Source organism: Dermochelys coriacea, chromosome 18, assembly GCF_009764565.3.
Source record: "Dermochelys coriacea isolate rDerCor1 chromosome 18, rDerCor1.pri.v4, whole genome shotgun sequence".
Classification (NCBI taxonomy): domain Eukaryota; kingdom Metazoa; phylum Chordata; order Testudines; family Dermochelyidae; genus Dermochelys; species Dermochelys coriacea.
The window spans coordinates 21,837,170-21,859,936 of record NC_050085.1 but is presented as its reverse complement, the minus strand read 5'-3'; the positions used below and the strand labels follow the sequence as shown (position 1 = coordinate 21,859,936).

At 45.6% G+C, this 22,767-nt stretch overlaps 1 protein-coding gene across 5 annotated transcripts in view; it reads left to right on the top strand.

Moving 5' to 3' along the window:
- Window positions 1-22,767, top strand: part of ACOT7 (acyl-CoA thioesterase 7) — a 108,580-nt gene that overhangs the window by 69,403 nt on the left and 16,410 nt on the right. For 4 of the 5 annotated variants that reach the window (XM_043499948.1, XM_038376733.2, XM_038376734.2 and 1 more), the window contains 2 exons: window positions 1,544-1,660; window positions 17,925-18,109. In XM_043499948.1, the coding sequence (XP_043355883.1) occupies window positions 1,544-1,660; window positions 17,925-18,109 (302 nt within the window). Of the gene's footprint in view, window positions 1-1,543; window positions 1,661-17,922; window positions 18,110-22,767 lie in introns of those variants that run through there. The other variant, XM_043499949.1, reaches the window with a different exon arrangement.

Genomic DNA, 22,767 nt, shown 5'->3' with positions numbered 1-22,767 from the left:
ATGCCACATGAGACCTTAAAGCTTGAACTGCTTAGTAATGAAGTCTAAGCTTGGTCTGCACTACAGTGTTAGGTCGACATAAGGTAACTTACTTCAACCTAATTATGTCAGTGTCCACACTGCAGCCTTGCTCCCTCCGATGTAAGCGCCCTATTAAACCGACATAATTCCATCTCCACGAGAGGTGTAAGGCTTATGTCGATGTAGGAGGGCAATGCAGTGTCCAGATAGACACTGCGGGATACTTACATTGGCTGTGAGCTGTCATTCTTGTCAATTTCATGGCTCCACACTAGAGCTGTGAAATTGACAAGAAAGCGTGGTGGGGCAAGGGCTCCAGCTAGAGCCAGTCTGCCCCCAGGCTCCCCCCCAGCTGGGCTGCCTCTCAGGGGCCTAGCTCCTCGTTCCCTTTGGAACGGCCTGTCCCCCGAGGCTCTCAGCTCCTCGCCAGGAGCACTGCAGCTGCCAGGGTTCTCGGCTCCCTGCCAGGAGCATGGCTGCCCCTCTCTGCTCCCTGCTGGGCGGCTGCCGGGCTCGCGGGGATGGGAGCAGAGAACCCCAACGGCTGCAGTTCTCCTGGCGGGGGGCAGGGAGCCCGGGCAACAGCCTGGCAGGAAGCCAGGAGCTTCAGGGCAGTCCCTACGCTGCCCCTCTAAGTCAATGGAAGTGCACCCGCGACAGAAGGGCAGTGTGGACGTGAACGAGGCAGTAATTGCTGTGGTGGCTGTAAATCAACCTAACCTAGGTTAATTTAAGTTTTTAGTGCAGACGTGCCCTGCATGCAGAGTATAACCAGCTGTGGAATGCCCTTGCTGAACTGCTTCACAACCCAGTACCATCCTTTCATTTGAATCCCTCTTGGACAATCATGCCTTGTGGGATGCCTTGCAATAAAGGGGTCAGTGACTCAGTTTATAGATGTTTATTATAATGTACCTGTGCCTGGCTGGCTGTGGGGGGGTATTCCTGTTATCCTGATTCCTTGTCAATCCATCCTTTCTAGGGTTTGTCAACCATACACATTGCTTTGTGGCTATACTGACAATTTAAGTGCCTGTGGGCAGGGGCCATGCCAGTTGGTTACTTCTGTGAAGTGTCTAGTTAGTACAGTAGTCTCTTAATAAACTATGCAGAGATGCTAGTGTGTATATTCCCAAAGCCAAGTCTATGTTGGTCTCTTTGGAGGACAGACTGTAAAAGTTTAGTTAGTGGAATTTCTATTGCTCACATCTTCCTCATTTCAAAACAAACCCAAACCCTAACCCTGATCAGCTTTTCCCAGCATCTCAATGAAGAGGAGAGCGCAGTCTGCTGCCCTTTGTGCCCCAGAGAGACTACCCCCTACTCTGGTGAGTTTAGCTTCCTGCAGAATGGGGATAGAGTGAATGCCCATTTGGAGTGCAGGAAACATGGCAGTAGCTAACTCTTCATTTACAATTTGTCCTCTTTGAAGTGTATCTTGCTGTTTTTCAGAAGAGCCTTGAGTCGAGGAACGTCGCCCTGTCTTCGGTTTGATCACTAATCTGTAATTCTCCCCTTGCAGGTGTCACTATGAAGTTAATGGATGAGGTAGCTGGCATTGTAGCTGCTCGCCATTGTAAGACCAACATTGTCACAGCTTCTGTGGATGCCATTAACTTCCATGAGAAGATCAAAAAAGGTAAAGGACCAGCCCTAAGCATAAGGGGATAAACCGCTCCTTAAACGTTTTGGACATTTCTGGTGTTGCATTGAAGCCCCGTCATGACACCTGTATCTGGTTGCTAGGGAGCCAAGTGAAGGGAAAGCCCAGTCTGTGGCCAGAGAAGCGAGACTGAGACAGGCAGACCAGGTTGGAGAAATCAGTCTGGTGCTGCCCCCTAGCCGCTAGACTGGTCCCAGTGGATTTGATTTGGTAAAACTGAACCAAAATTTTCATCTTGAAATAATATGCCACTCCATTGGATTCCAAGGCCATAATAGGTAATATATACATGCGTAGGGATGGGGTTCCTGTCACAAGGAGCGGTAATGATCATTTAGACTATTTGTTGTCAGATAAAAAAAAAAAGTTCATAGACATACTTTCAGGCAGACAATATATGTTTTATCTCCTTGAGAAAAGAGAACTTCATTAACCATAGTTACCAAATTAGCTTGCATCTCTTGCTCCTGGTGGGTTTCCTGTTTATAAAAATAGTCAACGAGGAAACCCAATCTCCCGACCACACTAAAATACTCCTGTGTGTGAGTTCCGGTTCTAGGGATATGGATGCTGGAGGCAGAGCTCTGTGGGCGTCCTGTTCAGGCAGGCCCCCCCACCTTTTGGGCACTTGTGCTTACATAAGTATTTATGAAGTTGTTTCCATCTTACTGTGTGGGGAGTCATGCTTGTAGCATTTCTTGATCTGAGGTGAAAGCATACCCCAGAAAAAGACTAAATGGGGCAGTTTCCCTCTCATTTACATTCATGCAACCCAATCTGCTTGAATGGAGCAGCACATGTGGGTTCAAAAGCAAGCAGAATGTCTGGTGTGAGCTTGGTATTGGCTCCCTAGACGACTTAACATTTAGTTCATATGGTTCAGTTCCTATCTTGCACACAGCAGGTACTCACTGCCAGTGCTAAATTAAAGGAAACGAACGCCTGACATTGTGCAGTTTTGTTACAAATTACCTAAATAAATGACACTGCTAAACGCACCATGAAGTACATATTCAGTCAGAATCAGTGAAATTCTGTATCAGCCTAACACTCACCTTTGCTGTCTAAAATTGGCAACCCTGGATATTCTATATTGCTGTACAGGCTGTCAAGGCCTCGGTGTGACCCGTCCCGCCAAGATGCAGACTTTGTTGTTGTTTGGGATAGCTGAGATTTTGAGTGGTCACTTCAGGACACACATTTTTACCAAAATCTGATTTGCTGACATAAAATGATGTATAAGCTCATTGACTGTCCAACCTGGTATAGGGGTGAAGGGAGTAGGTGATATTCTGCCTTCTGTTACTTTGGAAATGAGTGCTGGATATTTGCACCATTAATTTGCAGCAGTGGGTGAGGTAATATCTTGTGTTGAACCAGCTTCTGTTGGTGAATGAGACAGGCTTTTGAGCCACACAGAGCTCTTCTTCAGGTCTGGGAAAGGTACTCCCAGCATCGGTGCTGCATGCAAGGTGGAACGGATTGTTTAGCATGAGTAGTTAACACATTCTTAGGGGTCATTCAGGGTTAACCCTGCAGCCACAGGACAAAAAGGGAGGCTAGTGGTTACAGATTGTTGTAATAAGCCATAAATCCAGTGTCTTTATTAATACCATGATTTTTAGTGTCTAGCAAAGTTGAGTTTAAGCTTCCCAAGCTTATTGTTAGCTCATCTGTAAAAGTAGTTGGCCTATGTTGTTGTTGGTCTGTAAGTGAAATGGAATCCCACAGTTGGAGGAATCCAGTCTCTTTACCATGTGTACAAGTGTTGGTCGTGAGCCCTTCATGTCTTACTCTGAGTTGGTAGAGACACAAGGTGGGGGAGGTAATATCTTTTACTGGACCAACTTCTGTTGGTGAGAGGGACAAGCTTTTGAGACACACAGAGCTCTTCGGATCTGAGCCGGTGGGAAATTTCAGAAAATTACATAACCACTGAAATACCAGCTTCTCAAAATTCCAGCTCAGAGGGGCATGATTAATGTCAGCATTAATCTATAATTATGCAGCTCCCTCAGTGAGCAGAGAAACTTCACATTCAAAAACAAGTAATGAAATCAAAATCTTTTTTCTAGTAGCCTTGATTATTACAACCATTTTAGAATGTATAGAGTGCAGATGGTAAACTTAATGTGATTTGTTCTTGTTAGAAAATATTCCATCCATTGCAAAATTTTATCTAGCTGCTCAGGAGAGACAGGATGTTTCTAGGGTTCTAGTCAAAATGAGTTTTTAAAATATCCTGCAATAAAAACAATGCAGAGAAACCCAGTGTTGTGCTTTAAAAATGAGTGGAAAGGAATATGCAATAGCTGGTAAACTCATGTCATTAGAGTATGATTTGGCTAAAGTTACATCCCAGGGAAAGTTTGCAGATGCCTTCAGATTGAGCTTACACAGCGCAACGTGCTGGGGTTTTGAAAGGAAATCTTTATGAATACGAACTTAAATAGAGTAAGGAACTTTCTCCAGCAATTAATTTTAAAAATCAGGATTGTAATAGGATTCTTCCTCCAACAGGAGCTGCTTTGGACACACTGTTTTCAGTGCAGAAAAGTAATTTTGGAGACAAACTCAAGCAAATCTTTGTTTTAAAAGCTAATAAAATTGAAGTTCTAACTACTACCAGTAGAGTCCAAATTCTGAAGTCTTTACTCATTTCTGAAACCAAAACTCCATCGCCTGAGTAAAGACTTGGGGATTTGGCCTAACAAATGAGTGTGTCCATCAGTCTGCCCAGAGTTTGTATGAGACCCCAATTTAATAGCTTTTTTTTTTTTTGTGACCGGAAAGGTCCTATCACCAATGTGTGTGTCGCCTACAAGTTCTCCCCTACCAAATGAAGGTCAGACAGAAGCGAAGAGGGAACTGTTGTTTATCCCTTCACATAACACAAGAACCGGGGTCATCCATCGAAATCAATAGGCTGCAAGTTTAAAACAGACATAAGGAAGTATTTCACATAATGCACAGTCAACATGTAGAACTTGTTGCTAGTGAACATTGTGAAGGCCAAAAATGTATGTGGGTTCAAAAAAATTAAATAAGTTCCTGGAGGATAGGTCCATCAATGGCACCAAGATGATCAGAGATGCAGCCCTACGCTCTGGGTGTTCCTAAACCTCTGACTGCCGGAAGCTGGGACTGGATGTCCGGATGGATCACTCGATAATTGCTCTGTTCTGTTCATTTGCTCTGAAGCATCTGGTATCATCCTGTCTCCCAACAGTGGCTACTGAGCTAGATGGACCATTGAACTAACCCAGTATGGCCATTCTTATGTTAATGTACACTTCTACATCTGAATGGAAGTGGCTGAATATTCTACCTCTCTCCCCAAAATGTGGGCAAATTAACCTTTTTAGGTTGGTGATTGTGATTTGTTGATGCTAACTGAACATGCAGTTTCTTGGATTTTAGTAAATGATGTGTCAAATCAGAATGGAAATGACTTCTACTGTAGCTCCTTTCATTGAGTAATGTCCTTAAATAACAAAGTATAAAACACCTCCAAGTTGCCAACTTTGTCTTTCCCTCTCCCTAACTCAAGGATTTCATGGGGAGTGCATGACCCATCCAATCAGCAGCACCCTCAGATTCTCATGAAAATGAAAAGCTCTTCTTTAACCTTCCACAAAACCCACGCCTAAGCTTACAGGACTAAGTGGGCTTCTGTTTAAGTCAAGGGGAGTTTTGCTTCCGGAGTCAGGCCCAGTGCTTGTGGACTCACTCTTATGATTAAAGAAAAATGTCCCTTTTTAGAAAATGTTACCTTTAATCTCAACCCCATCTTGGGCATTTCCTTTGTTTTACCTACTACTGTATCATGGCTCTTTTCAGAGATCACTTTTACTCCACACTCTGTTTTTATATTGTGATTCCCTAAGGGAAATGCATGAAGCTACAAAACGAAAACTTACTATACAGGTCACTTGCTCTGCTTCTGGCTTCAGTTGGTTTAAAATCTGAAATGTAAAGAAAAACGCCTCCTTTCCTTAAGGTGCTGAAATTGCATAGGAATGTTTAAAAAAACCAAAAAGTTATATTTCATTAAATAGCTTTTAAGCCATTTACAGGAGAAAATGTGGGTCGGATTTCCTCATCCCTGAGTGAAGAGAAGCTGTCTCCCAAAACCTAGGCTTTCCCAGTTCAATTAACAGTTTGGACGTAGCAGAAAATTTTCTGTAAATTCAGACTGAAAGAGTGCCCATGTGAACACAACAGTCTTATTCCTTTGTTTTGTAGCCATCTCCTGGGACAGAATTCATTGAAGCGTATCTAGCTTAAATAGTGGGCTGTTAGATGTCTGTAATGTACAACATCAGGCCAGGGTCAGGGCAAGTTAATGTTTTTTACTCTTTTTTTGCTGCTTCATCCCTTTGGCATATTGTCGCTCCATGGAGAATCTAGCTGGAGTTCCCAAAAGGGACATCCCCATCTGGTTAGAGAGACCTTCAGGACTATGGCAATTGCCTTCTCTTCATGTGTGCTTTAAAATGGAGAACCTCAGTGGCAGTGCAATGGCCAGTTCAATAAAAGCAGTTGGCTGAATTCAAACCTGCTGAATGGTGCTGCAGTGTCCCTTACATGCAAATAGATTTGCTCCCATTTACACCAGGATTGAATGCGTCTCAGTATATCTTTGTTGGGCACTGTGGAAATCTCCAAGAGCTATAGAGAACCTGGAAAACGTGCCCAATCAGTGCTCTGACTCTGTCAGAGTTTGTTTTTGGGGGTGCAGTAGGAGACACAAGGCAGCAATAACTATTGACATTTCAGAAGCAGGTTGGATCAGATTAAATGATTTCCACATGCTGACAGTGAGCATCCTTCCCTTCAAGAAACCCACCTGTTTCTTACCTATTCTGTATCATGTGTGCCAGCACTGTGGCAAATGTTGCTGTTTCAGTCCAGGAGCAAGAGAAGTTGCACTTAGAACATTACAAGAGATTCCATCTGTTGCCCTGTGTAAAAGAGACAACCCCAAGGGAAATCGCACCTCTTCCTGCAAATTATTTACCTACTATTGTTACACTTAATGCCTCAGGGCTTGGCTACACTTGCGAGTTACAGCACATTAAAGGAGCCCCGGGAGCCCTAGCTCACTACCCGTCCACACTGGCAAGGCACATAGAGCGCTCCGACTCAGCAGCTACAGCACTGCTGGTGATCCACCTTGGTGAGTGAAATAACGTTTGGTGCACCCCTGCTGGAGCACTGCGGCGCCAGTGTGGACGCCCTGGTCTGTTAGTGCGCTCTGTTCAACCTCCAGAAGTGTCCCACAATGCCTGTTCTAGGCACTCTGGTCATCACTTTGAACTCTAATGCCCTGCCCTCGGGTGACCAACCATCAGACCCATCCTTTAAATTCCCAGAGAATTTAGAAAATCCCCTTCCTGTTTGCTCAGCCAGGCATGGAGTGCTCTCAGCGAATCTTTCCAGGTGACCATGCCTCCACGTGCCAGGCGAGCCCCAGTATGGAGCGATGGCGAGGTTCTGGACCACCTCAGTGTTGGGGGGGAGGAAGCTGTCCAGTCCCAGCTGCACTCCAGCCGTAGGGATTACAATACCTTCGGTCAGCTATCAAGGGCCATGATGGAAAGGGGCCATGACCGGGATGCACTGCAGTGCAGGGTTAAAGTGAAGTAGCTATGGAATGCCTTCCACAAAGCCTGCAAGGCAAACCGCCGCTTCGGTGCTGCTCCTATGACCTGCCGTTTCTACAAAGAGCTGGATGCGATACTTGGGGCCGACCCCACTTCCAATCTGAGTACCACCATGGACACTTCAGAGCCCAGTTCAACAAGGCAGGAGGAGGAGAAGCAAAGGGGGAGTGAGGGTGCTGAGGTGGAGGAAGACACCCCTGAATCCCTAGATGTATGCAGCCAGGAGCTGCTCTCAAGCTAAGAGGAAGGTAGTCAGTTGTGGTGGCCGGTGCTTGAGGAAGGACAAACACCAGAGGAGGTTCCTGGAAAGCGGCTTTTATTTTGGGGAGAAAGTGCAGGCTCTTGGAGCTAGGAAGGTTAGGGCTGCATGCATGCCTAGATGCAGAATAGGGCATTGATGTGCTCTCTCGCATCGTGGTAATCGGCCTCAGTGATCTCTTCAAAGGTCTCATCCAGAACTTGGGCAATGTGCTTGTGCAGGTTTCTCGGGAGAGCCACTTTGTTCCTTGTCCCAGTAAGGCTACTTGTCCATGCCACTGTACCATGAGGGGCGGGAGGACCATTGCTGCACATGGGCAAGCTGCAGATGGGCTAGGGCAGAAGTCGCATTGCAATAGAAGTCTGTCCGTTGCTTCCCAGGTCACCTTCAGCAGTGAGATATCTTCCAGGATGAACTCCTGTGGGGACAATGTTCAGTATAGGGGCCCCCTGCCACTGTTGGCTCTCCCCAAGGCACAGAAACCCAGAAGACAGTACAGCTGTGAAACAATCAGTCACGCTTGACCCTGTGCTTACGCACCATTGTGGGGCTCCCGTGGGTTATGTGCGCTCGCTTTGGGATGGGCAAATTATGCTATTGTGTAGACTATGCTTGCCCTTAAGTACGGGGGAATCATTGCTCTGTCTAGTGTGAACAATGCTGCCTCTGTCAAGTGTTGCATTTTGCCTTACAGATGCAACCTTGAGATCTCAGCTGACCGTGTTATCACCGGCCAAAAGACTCCAAAGAATCAGAAAGAGGCCACGTAGAAGCAAGGAAGACATGTTGCATGAAGTAATGCAGCATTCAAGTAATGAAAATCAAAAAGTGCAGGAGTGGTGGGACAGTGAAAGGAGGATCTGCCAGCAGAATGAGGCGTGCCAGCACAAAAGCACGGTGCTCCAGCAGCAAAGCACGGATCAGCTGATAAGCATAATGAAGCGCCAAGCGGACTCTATCCAGGCACTCGTAGCCATGCAGGCAGAGCACTACCGTGGAACCACTCCCGTGCAGGGTACCAGACATTACTGGTGGCTTTCAGCCTCAAATTGCTCCCTCAAGGAAACCTGAATCCTTGCAGCCCCGTGCTGGGCCCCTCTAATAGCCCTGCTGTCTGGCTGTTCAAATTCAGCCTCCAGGTGTTGAACCTCCGAGTTCCATGCCTGAGTGAATCGTTCACCCTTCCTTCACAAATGTTATGGAGGTACAGCATGCGGATATAACCGCAGGGATGCTGTCATCGGCCAGGTCCAGCTTCCCATACAGAGAGCGTCAGCGGCCCTTTAAACAGCCAAAAACATACTCCACAGTCATTCTGCACCGGCTCAGCCTGTTGTTGAACCACTCCTTGCTGCTGTCAAGGCTCCCTGTATAGGGTTTCATGAGCCATGGCATTAAAGGGTAAGTGGGGTCTCCAAGGAACATAATGGGCATTTCGACTTCCCCTACACTGATCTTCTGGTCTGGGGAAAAAAGTCCTGGCTTGCAGCTTCCTGAACAGGCCAGTGTTCTGAAAGATGCATGCATTATGCACCTTACCGGGCCAGCCTGCGTTAGTGTCAATGAAATGCCCATAGTAATCCACAAGCACCTGGAGAACCATAGAGAAATACTCCTTCTTATTAATGTACTCGGAGGCTAGGTGGGCTGGTGCCAGAATTGGAATATGTGTGCCTTCTATCGCTTCTCCGCAGTTAGGGAAACCCATTTGTGCAAAGCCATCCACAATGTTATGCACGTTACTAGAGTCATGGTTCTTCTGAGCAGGATACGATTAATGGCCCTGCAAACTTGCATCAACATTATTCCAATGGTTGACTTCCCCACTCTCCAAACTGGTTAATGACCAATCGGTAACTGTCTGGAGTTGCCAGCTTCCAGATTGCAATAGCCACCCGCTTCTCCACCGTCAGGGCAGCTCTGTCTCGTGTTCTTGCGCCGCAGGGTGGGGACAAACTCCTCATACAGTCCCATGAAAGTGGCTTTTCTCATCTGAAAGTTCTGCAGTCACTGCTCATCAACCCAGACTTGCATGACGATGTGATCCCACCACTCAGTGCTTGTTTCCCGAGCCCAAAAGCAGCGTTCCATGGTGGTGAGCATGTCCATGAACGCCACAAGCAATCTCATGTTGTATGTGTTACTTGCGTCGATATTGTCAGAGTCCTCACTGTCACTTTGGATCTTAAGGAATAACTCAACTGCCAAACATGACGTGCTGGCGAGACTCGTCGGCAGACTCCTCAGCAGTTCGGGCTCCGTTCCCACAGACCGAAAGGGAAGACAGCGCGCGCAGTACAAAAAACATTGAAAGATGGCGCCATATGTGGATGGAAGCACAGGGATTGCTGGGATGTGAACTGATGCATCACAGGGCGTTGGGACAGGACCCAGAATGCCCTGCACCCTGTGCCCCCTTCCCACAAGCCACAGCGCCAGAATGGGAAGAGGTGCTCTGTGGGATAGCTGCCCATAATGCACCGCTCCCAATGCCGCTGCAATTGCCACAGATGTGGCCATGCTAGTGCGCTGCTTCCTGTCAGTGTGGACAGACTGCAGCGCTTTCCCTACTGCACTCTCCGAAGGCGGGTTTACCTCAAAGCGCTCTACATCTGCAAGTGTAACCATGCCCTAAGATTCCTATAGGATTAAAGAAAAAAAATTTTCTTTTCAGTTTTACTCTGCATTTGGCAGCACTTTGCGTAGCCAGTTTCACTCTCTCCCTGGGGTGGTTGGTCAGTAGTTTCCCTTTTCCTGTATGACTCTCGTCATCCATCAATAGAGGAGAGAGAAACATCTCTTAAAACCTAGCTTGTGCTTTTACAACAGATTTCCTAGGCAGGCGGATTCAGGCTGGTGAGGTACCAGAAACTGCTTGTAACTTTATTTAAATAAATCCTAGATTTCACACTGTTGCTCCTTCAACCTGGCTGCAGGTGACAAATGCCCCGGGCCACTGGAGTTTGTACTGGAGGAAGGAAGTTGTGAAGTGCTGGCTGCTGATGTGAGCCTGTGCTTGATTTTTAACAATTGTAAATAAACTGTTTTAATCTGGAGTAGCCTTGTATGGTCTGGTGGAGCATTCCCTTTCCGTCACCCATAGCCACCCCCAATGGTGTGCCCCCTCTCCTGTCCTCCATAGCAGATATCTGGAAGAGTGTGGTCTGGGTTCGTGCAGGATCCAGGCAGTTACGGCTGGGCCTTATCTGGAATGCTCATTCGTCTCCTGGGCGCTCAGGGGGAGACACAGCTTTATTTATTATCCTGTGTTCTTCACGAATTTGAAAGCTTACAGTGCTTTGACCAAACGGCTAGCACATCTGAGTCACTCCCTCATGCAATATTTAGGGCAGCCTGGCACAGTCAGGGGATTTGCTGAAGGAAGAGCAAAGTGTGCAGAGCAATACAAAATAATGAAATAAATAAAATGAAGGCAGAGAAGCTTTCCAGGAAGAGCAATAAAATCCCAGATTATTGATATCACAGAGGAGTCGTAAAAAATCCTGTTCAGAGTGGTCTCTACCTCCTACAGTGCCTGCTTTGTTTCTTCCCTGTAGGCCCATTTGCAGGAGCATGTGATTTTTCAGTGCTTTGAGAGGTTCATCTCCTGCTTATTCCCTACCTGAGGTCACAATCCTGTGTTTGACTTGTCAGCTGTGAACATGATTCCAATGTCACAAATGGAGAATTTTGGCTAAAGGTTCACAGTGGAGCACTTGGGAGAAGCTGGGTTCCCAAGAAGGCTTGTCTGCATTCGCTGGGACTGTGAATTCATTGTTTGGACTCCTTGTTCTAGTCTCAGTAGTAACGCTGCTTGCAGTGCTGCAAAGGAATCCTAAAGCAGTGAAGATACCAGATGGATGGGAAGGTTAAAGCAGGACACGCAGTTTAGACTTATCCGGAGAACCAAAAATGAAGGGTCTGTTTCCACAGCTACCTTTTGAGGCTCTGTCTTGTGGAGAGACCTTAGAATTGGATATTATTGAGCCTACAGTCATAGCCCTGCTGACCCTTTAAGCTTTCTGTGAGTAAAGAGATTGCATTCCAGCAAACTAAAAGGGTGAGAGATGCTGCCAGTTTCATACTCTCCTTTTTAAAAGTAATCTAACCCCAAACTCTTCTCCCTCCTCTGTTCTCTCCACTCTGATCCCTAAAATACCATGGAGGAGGGGGAGAAAAGTAAACCAGCTTTTTATGTACTTTTGTCTATTTCAGAGTTAGCTCTAGTTAGTTTCACTCCTCCCAGATATTTGCAGGCCTTGCAAATTTTAGTGGTTCATCCCTATGCAGAGGTTCTGGACTGTGATTAAGTCCTCCAAAGTAGGGCATAAATGGGACATCAGTAGTCCATAGGTTTTGTGCTGGGCTCTGCACAGGGAGGGATGAGTTTTACCCACAGAGAGAAACTGCTTAAAAAATTATTTCACATTTTCCCTCCTTCCTCCCTCTCCTAAGCCAGAATGTTTGTGAGTTTTGGAAGCAGGGTGTTTTACAGCATAATTTTCAAACCGGAAGGAATAAATGTGAATTCACCTCTTGATCCAAATAACTGTCTTTCTAAGACAGAGCTTGCATTGCTTAGTTGATTAACAGTGCTGCTGTTCTGTATGTGTGAGCATGAGAGACACCGTCTCACTGAGTGAGGGTAAGGGGAAAAAAAAGGCTATTTTCTGCCCCTTCTTCCCGAGACCTGTTTGTGCTAGAATGACTGTTACCCAGCGGGGATTCAATCGAGGTGACAGCTTTGACAGCTAAGTTTAAAATTACATGAACTTAGAGAGGCAGCTCCACCATTGACAGGGCTTATACTATAATGATTTTTCAAGTAATGACTACATTGACGATCTTCTCACAAGACCAACTTGGGTCCAGCTCTTTTAGTGCAGGATTCAACATGTTTTTCCACTTTGGTCAGCTCTTAATTCGTAATTTTCCATGAATTCCTAACATTTTTCCCAGTGGCTCAAGCAGAGTTTTTTTCATCTGAAGTATAAAAGATCCCCTCATGCACATAATATGCATGTTACATAGGGATCGACTGTACCAGCTTGAGAGAAGCGACACTCTTTTTAAATTTCTTTGTATTTATACCTGGTGATATGCCATCAATATTTTGCCAATTGTGTCATTTGGAAGAGAAGCAGACTTCACAGTTTTAGCTGCTGCTCCTTTTCCAGATGTGACTTGGTGCAGCTGCTACTGCTGGCAGCCTAATTCAGTTCCATTTGGGGTCTTAGTCACCTCATCAACGAGCCTCCAGTAGCTCATCAAGCAACACGACTGCCATTTGTTACGGGTGGTTTGCTTTCTCTTAGTTTCCCCAGGGGGAGAATTGTAAATGTAGTGGAGGGTTTTGTACTGGTAGGGCTTTGGCTTGGTAAATACGTCATGCACGTGGTGTTCTGTGCTCATGCTGAAGGACAGTTGAAGTGTGCTTTGCCCTTGGAGTGGAAGATGGCGAGGTCTGTTTCCTACAGGAAATAAGGACTTAATTCTGTGGCTTTGTAGGTTTCCTTTGTTCAATCCTAGGTGAGATCACATGCATTCTTGAATGCCTTTGGAATAGTTTACCACCTTTTATAACATTCAAAAACCAGTTGGAGAACACTTCAATCTCTCTGGTCACTCGATCACAGACCTAAGAGTGGCTATACTTCAACAAAAAAGCTTCAAAAACAGACTCCAACGAGAGACTGCTGAATTGGAATTAATTTGCAAACTGGATACAATTAACTTAGGCTTGAATAGAGACTGGGAATGGATGAGTCATTACACAAAGTAAAACTATTTCCCCATGGTATTTCTCCCTCCCACCCCACCCCCCACTGTTCCTCTGATATTCTTGTTAACTGCTGGAATTAGCCTACCTGCTTGTCACCATGAAAGGTTTTCCTCCTTTCCCCCCCCTGCTGTTGGTGATGGCTTATCTTAAGTGATCACTCTCCTTACAGTGTGTATGATAAACCCATTGTTTCATGTTCTCTGTGTGTGTGTATATAAATCTCTCCTCTGTTTTTTCCACCAAATGCATCCGATGAAGTGAGCTGTAGCTCACGAAAGCTTATGCTCTAATAAATTTGTTAGTCTCTAAGGTGCCACAAGTACTCCTCCACCTTTTATAGTAACCATTTTGGATAACATACTTATGGTGCTCTATTGTGTAGTCTGGTGCGTGGTTTCAAGGTGTTTAACATGCATGATCTCTTACAACTATTTGCAATCTTAGTCAAGAAATACAGGCAGTCTTGAAATGTTTGGGAGTTGATTATTTATATTAAATGTTGATGTTAATCCAGCAGCTCCAGACATATGTAACGTTACCATACCCCTTAGTCACAGAGAAAAGTCTTTCCTATAGAGCCAAGGTCATTTAAACAGCAAATATTTCAAGAAAACTACTCTTGGGGTTTTATTTCCCCTGTGAAGGTTTGGTTAACCATTGTCAGGACTTGTTTGATGCCAAATATTTTGGTGTGATTGGCACTTTGAAAAAGCAAAGTTCACCCCCTTCAGTATCTGTGATTTGTCTATTGGGGGATTTCTGGAACATCCTACCAAGAATGCAGTGAGTATAAATCCCTAAATGAGACCATTGTTAGTGACATGTCAATGTGTAGGATTCTTCATGCTGGTGGATTGCATTAACTCAGTGACAGCTGTAAAGAGTTCACAGTTATAGGTTCAATAAGCACTTCATAATCACCTAAATGATTTGGCAAGCCCTGAGGCACCTTAGCATGATAGAAATGAGGTGGCAATTTGTGCCTACCCTTTCATGGCATGATGCACAGGGAAAGGGCTCTACGTGCCCAAAGCATTGTCCCTGTTCCCTGGTGAAAGGTTCTGAGTGTTACTTTGGTGCTTCTGTTAACTGCTGGAATTAGCCTACCTTGCTTGTCACCATGAAAGGTTTTCCTCCTTTCCCCCCCCCCCCCCCCCCCCCCCGCTGCTAGTGATGGCTTATCTTAAGTGATCACTCTCCTTACAGTGTGTATGATAAACCCATTGTTTCATGTTCTCTGTGTGTGTGTGTGTGTGTGTGTGTGTGTGTGTGTGTGTGTGTGTGTATATAAATCTCTCCTCTGTTTTTTCCACCAAATGCATCCGATGAAGTGAGCTGTAGCTCACGAAAGCTTATGCTCTAATAAATTTGTTAGTCTCTAAGGTGCCACAAGTACTCCTTTTCCTTTTGGTGCTTTAAGCTCTGCAGTGCTGTTCCATTGGACTTTATACCTGGCAATCGTTTGATTTAGGCAAGATGACATCTCTCCATTTAGGTAAGGGGCTTGTGGCTGAAGGCTGTGGGTGTCCATCCTTGTGGTGTTTCCCCTTTCTGATTAGGTTTACCCTGAAGGCACTCTGTCCTTCTCCATACCTCAGAACCCGAGAAAGAGGGAGCGCTGCAATGTACCATAGTGCAGCCATTCTTTCCCTATGGGATGTGTCAGAGAGTTGGCTTGATCCCCCCATGTGAAGCACAAGCGCATGTTTGGTTTGAACTTTGGCTTTCTCTGAGGCATCAGCTACTGGCTGTGGCCAGTGGTGGGAGCCTGGATATTATGTACCGTTGGCCTGCTCTAATATGGCAGTTCCTACCTTCGTTTGGTCTCAAGATGTGCACAGAAATGTTACAGTAACAGGATGTAATGGAGTCCCAGAAAACAAAGAAGCTAAGACAGGAGCCCCATGGTCCAGAAAGAGATTCTAATACAATTGACCTGCAGTATGTTTATCACACAGCCAAATTAGCACTGAGAGCTATTTAAGTTGCATTTCTGCAGACTGGTATGTATTATGCTGTTCTGTAACAGTTTTGAGAAAATGTGATTATCTTCATTTGTGGAGTTTGACCGTATTTGTGTTCCATTATAAGTGAAATATATTGGAATTAATTTCTACTTATTCATCTTATAAAGTAGGTTTCCAATGATGGATAATGGCAATGATTAGCATGGGGAACCTGCTGTTTTTTCTTTTAAATATCAAAACTCATTAGGTGAATTTATCTGTAGATGATTTTCTATACATCTCCCATCTTAACTATTTGTCTCCTAAATTACTAGTCACTAGTCATCTGCTGCATTGGTTCTACTTAAGATGCAGAGAATGTATTTTTGTACTGAAATAAAAGGGGAATCACACTTCAAAAAGAAAAGTTCAATTATTAAACATGTGAAGTGTATTTGCATTTGTCCAAGCAACACGAATGAGTAGTCGGTTCGGCGAGAGACTGAACAGAGGGACTCACTGTAGCACTCCAAGTTCAGATTCTGTGGTGAACTGCAACTTTTCCGAAAGACCTGTATGCTGCGAACCGTTAGTTATGACGAATGTGTTCTATCTACGTAGCACTTGGAGACCATCTCTGGAGTCTGCCAGAGACTCCACCTGTTCAGGTTTGCTCCACATTAACGTGTATTTTCAGGAACGTCCCTAATGTGGGAAGTGTGTTCAAAACAGAACACTTTCTCAGGGTGATGGGGTAGAAGGACTTTAGGCCTCTCCATGAGGCTGTGCCCCCCGAAAGCTGCCATATTGTGCATGCTTATTGCTTGAGAAAGTCAGCCATGGCCTAAAGTATGTAGGGGATGTATCCATAATCCTGGTATATAAACACTGTATCTCCTCTTTGCTCTTCTAGCGCCAGAGCTCATGGCTGTGTTCAGTGGCATTGTGATCCAATGGATTGAGCTCAGGACTGGGAAATAGCAACGCTTAAGTTTTAGGCCTGAACTCTGGGGAGCTGGACATACCTGTGTGTCTGTGCCTCAGTTTTCTGTCTCTGAAAGAAGGTTCATGCTTACCTGCCTCAGTTGGCGGTTGGGGGTTGGCTAACGTTTGTACAATGCTTTGATGTTGGACCCACTGTCATTACAGCTGTGTGGGCAACAGCCTGTCCAAGGCTGCCTTCATGCCTCGTCTCTCCTGCTGTTGCTACAGAACATTCTGAGTATCAGCCCAGGGTAGATCTTAAAGCTACATGGACCTTTTTCAGTGTCGTGGAGCCCCTGCCTCCCTGACCCATTGCTAAAGTATGATATGACAAAGAACCCCTTCCTGCCTTTAAGCACAGGACTGATGTTTAAATATTCTACATAGCAAGGTCCCTCACACTGCTACAGCTTCTTTCCCATCCCAGGAAGACCTCTCCTCGTACCTGCCCTGGGAGAGCTCAGCTCCGTTTTCTCTGCTGAAGTATCCGGCTCCACATCCCAACTAGCTCGCTTTGATATCCATGCATGCGATGGAATGCATTTACTTACTATGCCTTTGGTTAAAATCCAGAGTGATTGGCCCTAGAATTAATAGCTACATTTCAGGTCAGCAGGTTACGGGCAGATTTCAACAAATGTCATTATGCAGCCAACGTTTGTTTTGCTCTGGTTTCCGTGTATGTGAACTCCTCCAGCCACACTCCATACCCCCTGTGCTTTGATCCTGTCTGATCTCTCAGGCTTAGTTGGGTCTGTTCAGAGCTGTGCACTGAAGGGAAACTGCCTGGCTGGACGCTCCAGGAAGGTGTTTTGGTGATTTGGTTGGTGCTACTCTTCCCTCGGAGTCATTGCCTCAGCATGGTGATGGAAAGCAATGCTGTATTACAGAGAAGATACAAAATCAAAATCCTGATCTCTTGTGGTCCTTTGTAGCTCCTATGGCATTGCTAGTAGAATAGTGGAGTTACCATGATATGACCAAATTCCAAATATTTTACCTCCCTAAATTGCCCCTGAGCTTCCCATTGTAAATTGTGTTCCTCATTTCCTGTCCTAAACTGGTATTGTGTTGCTCTTGTGCTAACAGCAGCCGTGTTCTGCCTGAGAGATGGATGCATTTCAGTGGTGGGAGAAATCGCTATGTCCCTTAGCTCACACGGGTGCTCAGTGTGCAGTGAGAGCCTGTTGTGAAAGGTGTTCCATAGTGGAGGTTCGTACTGCTGACACCTTATAAAGGATACGGTACTCTAGGTTGACTGGCATTTGTTTGCAGACATTCCAGATAGAGACTGAGTTTGCCTGGCTAGACAAGACATCAGTTACTCCTCTCAGCTGGCTAGTGCCATCATGGAGTGTGGAAATTCTCACAACCAGAGAAAGGGAAACAAAAATAACATTCACAGTTGGAAAGAAATATTCCAAAACTTGTTGTTCTCTTTTGTTACCTAACAAAAAATCAGTCTAGCCTTTCAGTTGCTCATAACCCAGCCTGTTAGCCCATTTAACAGTATATTGTTTTAACAGTCTAAGTAATGGATGGCGATTGTTTCCTGCTGCCACTGTAGGAGCCACTGATTAACCAAGCCATCTGTGTTTTGCAGGTTGTATCATTACTATTTCTGGACGCATGACCTTCACGAGCAATAAATCCATGGAGATTGAGGTCTTTGTTGATGCCGATCCTTTTGTTGATGAGCCTAAAGAAAGATATCGAGCTGTCAGTGCATTCTTTACCTATGTATCCCTGAGCAAGGAGGGGAAGCCTCTCCCTGTTCCACAGCTGGTGGTAAGAATTCTTCAACCTTTGTGCTGCCTTATGTGAAGCCCTGGGTTGTGGAGCAGCACAAGGGTTTGTTGTAAGGTCTCACTCCCCCCACAAACAGAACGAGCTACCAGGTGCTTTCCGGTCGCCCCCATTGCCCTGAAAAGGGTAATTTGAAACTGTTCCTGTGCTGACGCTAGAATCACTCAAGTGAGCCAATTTTCCAGGGGGTCATGGTGTTAGGGAGGGTAGGGCCTGCCTGGCCAGTGGGCTTCATGTTTCCTGTACATTCCCTGTTAACTATTCTGGTCAGACTCGTATTTGTGCTGGACTGAGCAGGTCTGGTCGAAAGCCCACATGCCCTTTCTGGCATCTCCCCATCTTAAGCCTGTAATTTTGCTGCAGAATAAGGCAGGAGATCAGCGATTGACCATGTTTGGAGCCATTGACTCAGCTTTGGCCAACTGACCTGTGGAGCCACAATGATTGCTGGGAAACCACTGAGTACACAAGAAAAATACCCCCGCAGGCTGATTCACTGTCACAGTTTGGATGCCCAGGGGAGGCAAAAGGCAACTGTCCTGCCTCGAGACGTGCCAAGAGGAGTCACGCCAGGGTTGTGCAGTTCTCCAAAGCTGAGTCTGCAGGGTATTTGGGTGTTTGCTGTTTCTCTGCTTGGTTTTGATCCACCTTTAAGGGGATCTCGCACTCGCAACCAACTCCAGGTAGTCGCCCACTCCCACCCCACCCCCCCATAGATGGGCAGCTTCTGGAGCCCCTGCACAGCAAGGTAAGAAAGGGGTTATTTATAGATGACTCTCCCAATGCCAGCTGGGCATCCGCATCCAGCCAGCAGACGTTTTAATCCGGCCCTCAAGCTACCGCCGGGAAGCAGGGTCTGGAGCTTGCCCTGCTCTGGTGCTCCAGTCGGGGAGTGGGGCCAGGGCCTTGCCTTGCTCTGCACATGCTGTGGCTCCGCGTGGCTCCCTAAGCAGCGACATGTCCCCCCTCTGGCCCCTATGTGTAGGGGCAGCCAGGGGGCTCCATATGCTGTCCCTGCCCCAACCACCGCCCCCACAGCTTCCATTGGCCAGGAACCACAGCCAATGGGAGCTGCAGGTGTGGCGCCAGCTGACAGAGCAGTGCACAGAGCCGCCTGGCCACGCCTTCCCATAAGAGTCGGAGGAGGGACATGCTGCTGCGGGAGCTGCAGGGGCGGCGCCTGCGGATGGCTGTCCCTCCACATAGGAGCTGAAGAGGGGGACATGCTGCTGCTTCCAGGAGCTGCTTGAGGTAAGCACCACCCAGAGCCTGCACCTCCTGACCTCCTCCCGCCCTCCAAAACCCTCGGTCCCAGCCTGGAGTACCCTCCTACACCCCAAACCCCTCATCCCCAGCCAGAGCCCTCATCCCCTCCCACATCCTAACCCCAATTTCATGAGCATTCATGGCCCACCATACGATTTCCATACCCAGATGTGGCCCGAGGGCCAAAAAGTTTGCCCGCCCCTGCCCTATGCCCTAAATGTTACCACTGCCTTAAGTATGTGAATGTGAGTTACTTGCTAGCATGTGAACTTGACAAATTCTGGCTGCTGTTGTCCGCTCGCTGTCCAGTGTTGCATTTCTGCTCTGCTGTGACAGTTTCATTTAGCCTTGATAACTGTCTACGTCTGTCCGATCTGTTAATGAAGTTACACCTCAGTATTCTACAGTTGTTTAAAATGGCCATAGCTCCTAGGGCAGAGAATGCTACCCTGACAGGGCAAGGGAGTAGTCCCCAGTGCTCTGGGTGATTTAGCTGGTCCAGGAGCGAGCCAGTAATGTCACGGCTGCTTTTCTTTGGGGAGCAGTAACTGAATGAGTTCAGGACATCACTGGCCATATCACTTCTTGTCCTGCATTCTTTCATTTCCATGTTCTCTCCTCATTGTCGCTGACTGCTTTATAAATACTGGAGTGGGCAAATTCCCCCTCAGAGTCATGGGAAAGGAAAGGCAAGGCAAACTTCCCCCCCGTGTAGTTTGGGGAAACCTCACCTGTACCTGAATTCCTGCCTCTGTGCTCCTTCATCTCATTGATAGATACCAGATCACCAGTGATACAGACACACAGGGACAATGATGACATGGCTCCTAACCCTAATTCTGGGGAGCAAGGCCCAAAATACCTTTGCAAAATGTTTGATTTTTCCTGTCATGATCTGGATGATTCCGGGGGTGCGAGTGCTCCTTGGAGGGTCGCTGCCACAGCACAAAGGGTTTTAGAAGTGTCTGTAGCTGTTCCTTTCACTTGAAATGTTGTGGGGAGGTTTTTCTTTAGTAAACAGCTAACACAAAGCCTTCAAACTGCACTTGCAAACATGTCTTTCTAAAAACAAATGTTTAGCTCATTGCTTCAAGGTTACAAGCTTCTCAATTCTTGTTCTTTAAAGACCAAGTATCTTACAGCTTCAGCTTTTTATGTGCTGTCCTTTGGGTTTTGTTGTCCAACAAGACCTCTTTCCTTCAATTATTCATCAGAAAAATATAAGCATAAATAAGAGTTTCCAAAGCAAGTGTCAGTCTTGCCAACCTTCAAAATGAATAGATTTAAGTATAAACATTGACAGGTTTCAGAGTAGCAGCCATGTTAGTCTGTATCCACAAAAAGAAAAGGAGTACTTGTGGCACCTTAGAGACTAACAAATTTATTTGAGCATAAGCTTTTGTGAGCTACAGCTCACTTCATCGGATGCATGCAGTGGAAAATACAGTGGGGAGATTTTATATACACAGAGAATGGTAACACCCATTGTTTCATGTTCTCTGTGTATATAAAATCTCCCCAATGTATTTTCCACTGCATGCATCCGATGAAGTGAGCTGTAGCTCACAAAAGCTTATGCTCAAATAAATTTGTTTGTCTCTAAGGTGCCACAAGTACTCCTTTTCTTTTTAAGTATAAACATTGTTTCATATTTTGAGAATCTGTTGAATTCGGCTTCATTCACGTTCCTTTCTTTGTTAATTGTAAAAGCTTATGTAGAGATTTGAATGTATGAATGAAGGAAGGAATCTGGCCTCCTGGAACCTCCCAAACTGTAGCTCATCCCATGTCTGTATGTTGATGCTGATGAACTCCCTTCCCTATTCGCTACTGTCAATTCGGCTTCAGCCTTCCCGTCTATTTTTAGCTCTCCTGATCCACGGTTCTTTGACATCTAATGCAGCACTGCTGACTTGGAGTTATTTCTTGATTTTAATACTTTATACCATGTAGATTCCCCTCCTGCACTCCAGCATTTTGTCGGCTAATTATAACTTAGCCAGCAGAGTAGCATTTCTGTATTTTACACACCTGTATTTACCTGTTGTATACATTTTAATGTGTTGCTTGGAAGAAGCTTTACTTCCTGATAGCTGCTGCTCTTTAATGCTTTCTTTGAGTGGAAGCTGTATATTAACAGGTATGAGGGTCTCTGTTTGTTTATCACTCTTATCCCATACATTTTTAAGGGGCCCTGCATGGTATTTCTGGGCTAGTTTCTGTAGGGTCCGTATATTCTCTTTGTTTATCTGAAAGACGAAAAAACAATGAAATGACTGTCTCACTTGGTAACTTACTATACAGCAGCTTGTAGCTGGGGACCCACTGTGGGGTGGCTGGATACTGAATGACACTTGCCTGGTGTCATGGGACACCAAACATCACTTTCATCTTGCCTGGATTCATTCAGAGCCAGCCACGTTCCTCGAGTGTCTTACCCTTTAATCTGGAGTGAATCTCTTTTCACAAATGGAATTACACTAGCATGTGATCAGAATCAGGCATTGTCTGTGCCTTGTAGAGCACCCTCTAGGGTACAGACAGTCACTGCTATTACAGGTGAGTCACCTGTACCAATTCCTGGGTGCTATGGCTTTTTAAAGTCAGAGCTAGAAAGTCTGAACAACAAAAACTAATAAAAATACTCCATTTCTATGGGGCAATAAGTGTTTGTAGTCTGGCCAGCTGTACATCTTTCAGTTCAGGGATCCTGTCCATTAGGAAGAAAAGGCAATGAGTGAAGAAGTCATTTCCCAGTCTCTCTAAATCTAGAGGCTTTATATAATTCCAGACACTCACATTCAAGTATCTGGTAGCGAGACATCCTGCAGTCATGTATTTGCCTCCTGAAGATGCAATACTGCATATTTAACTTGCCCAATTTTAGAGAGGGTAGAGGACTATATGGCGTAAAGAATGAACCATAAGATTTTCACCACTGACTGCAGTGGTGTTACACTGGTGAAAAGTAGTGTGTGAGAGGGGAGAATTGGGTCAATTTTATCGTAACGGGCTGCAAAAATCCTATCTGGTTTGCTTGCAGAGAGTTGCCCTCATGTTTTTGCTTCAGACCTTTACATTGTTCTGGTTACCGTCTTTAGCTGAAATTAAACTTCATGAGATCTTTTTCAAATTGCTCAATAATTGAAGGAATGCAAATGTTACTAGAATGAAATGTGCTATTTTTTTGTGAACTTGTTCCTTTGAATATTATAGAGGAACTTAGTAGAATTTTGACATCACAAAGCTCATGATTTGCTCTGTGCTACCTTGAGCATCATCCTGATGCCTGTATCAACATCCACAGAAAATGATTCCCATGCTGGTTTTGATGATGTCAAACTGATCTCCCACTTCAAGTTCTTTTTGCATAT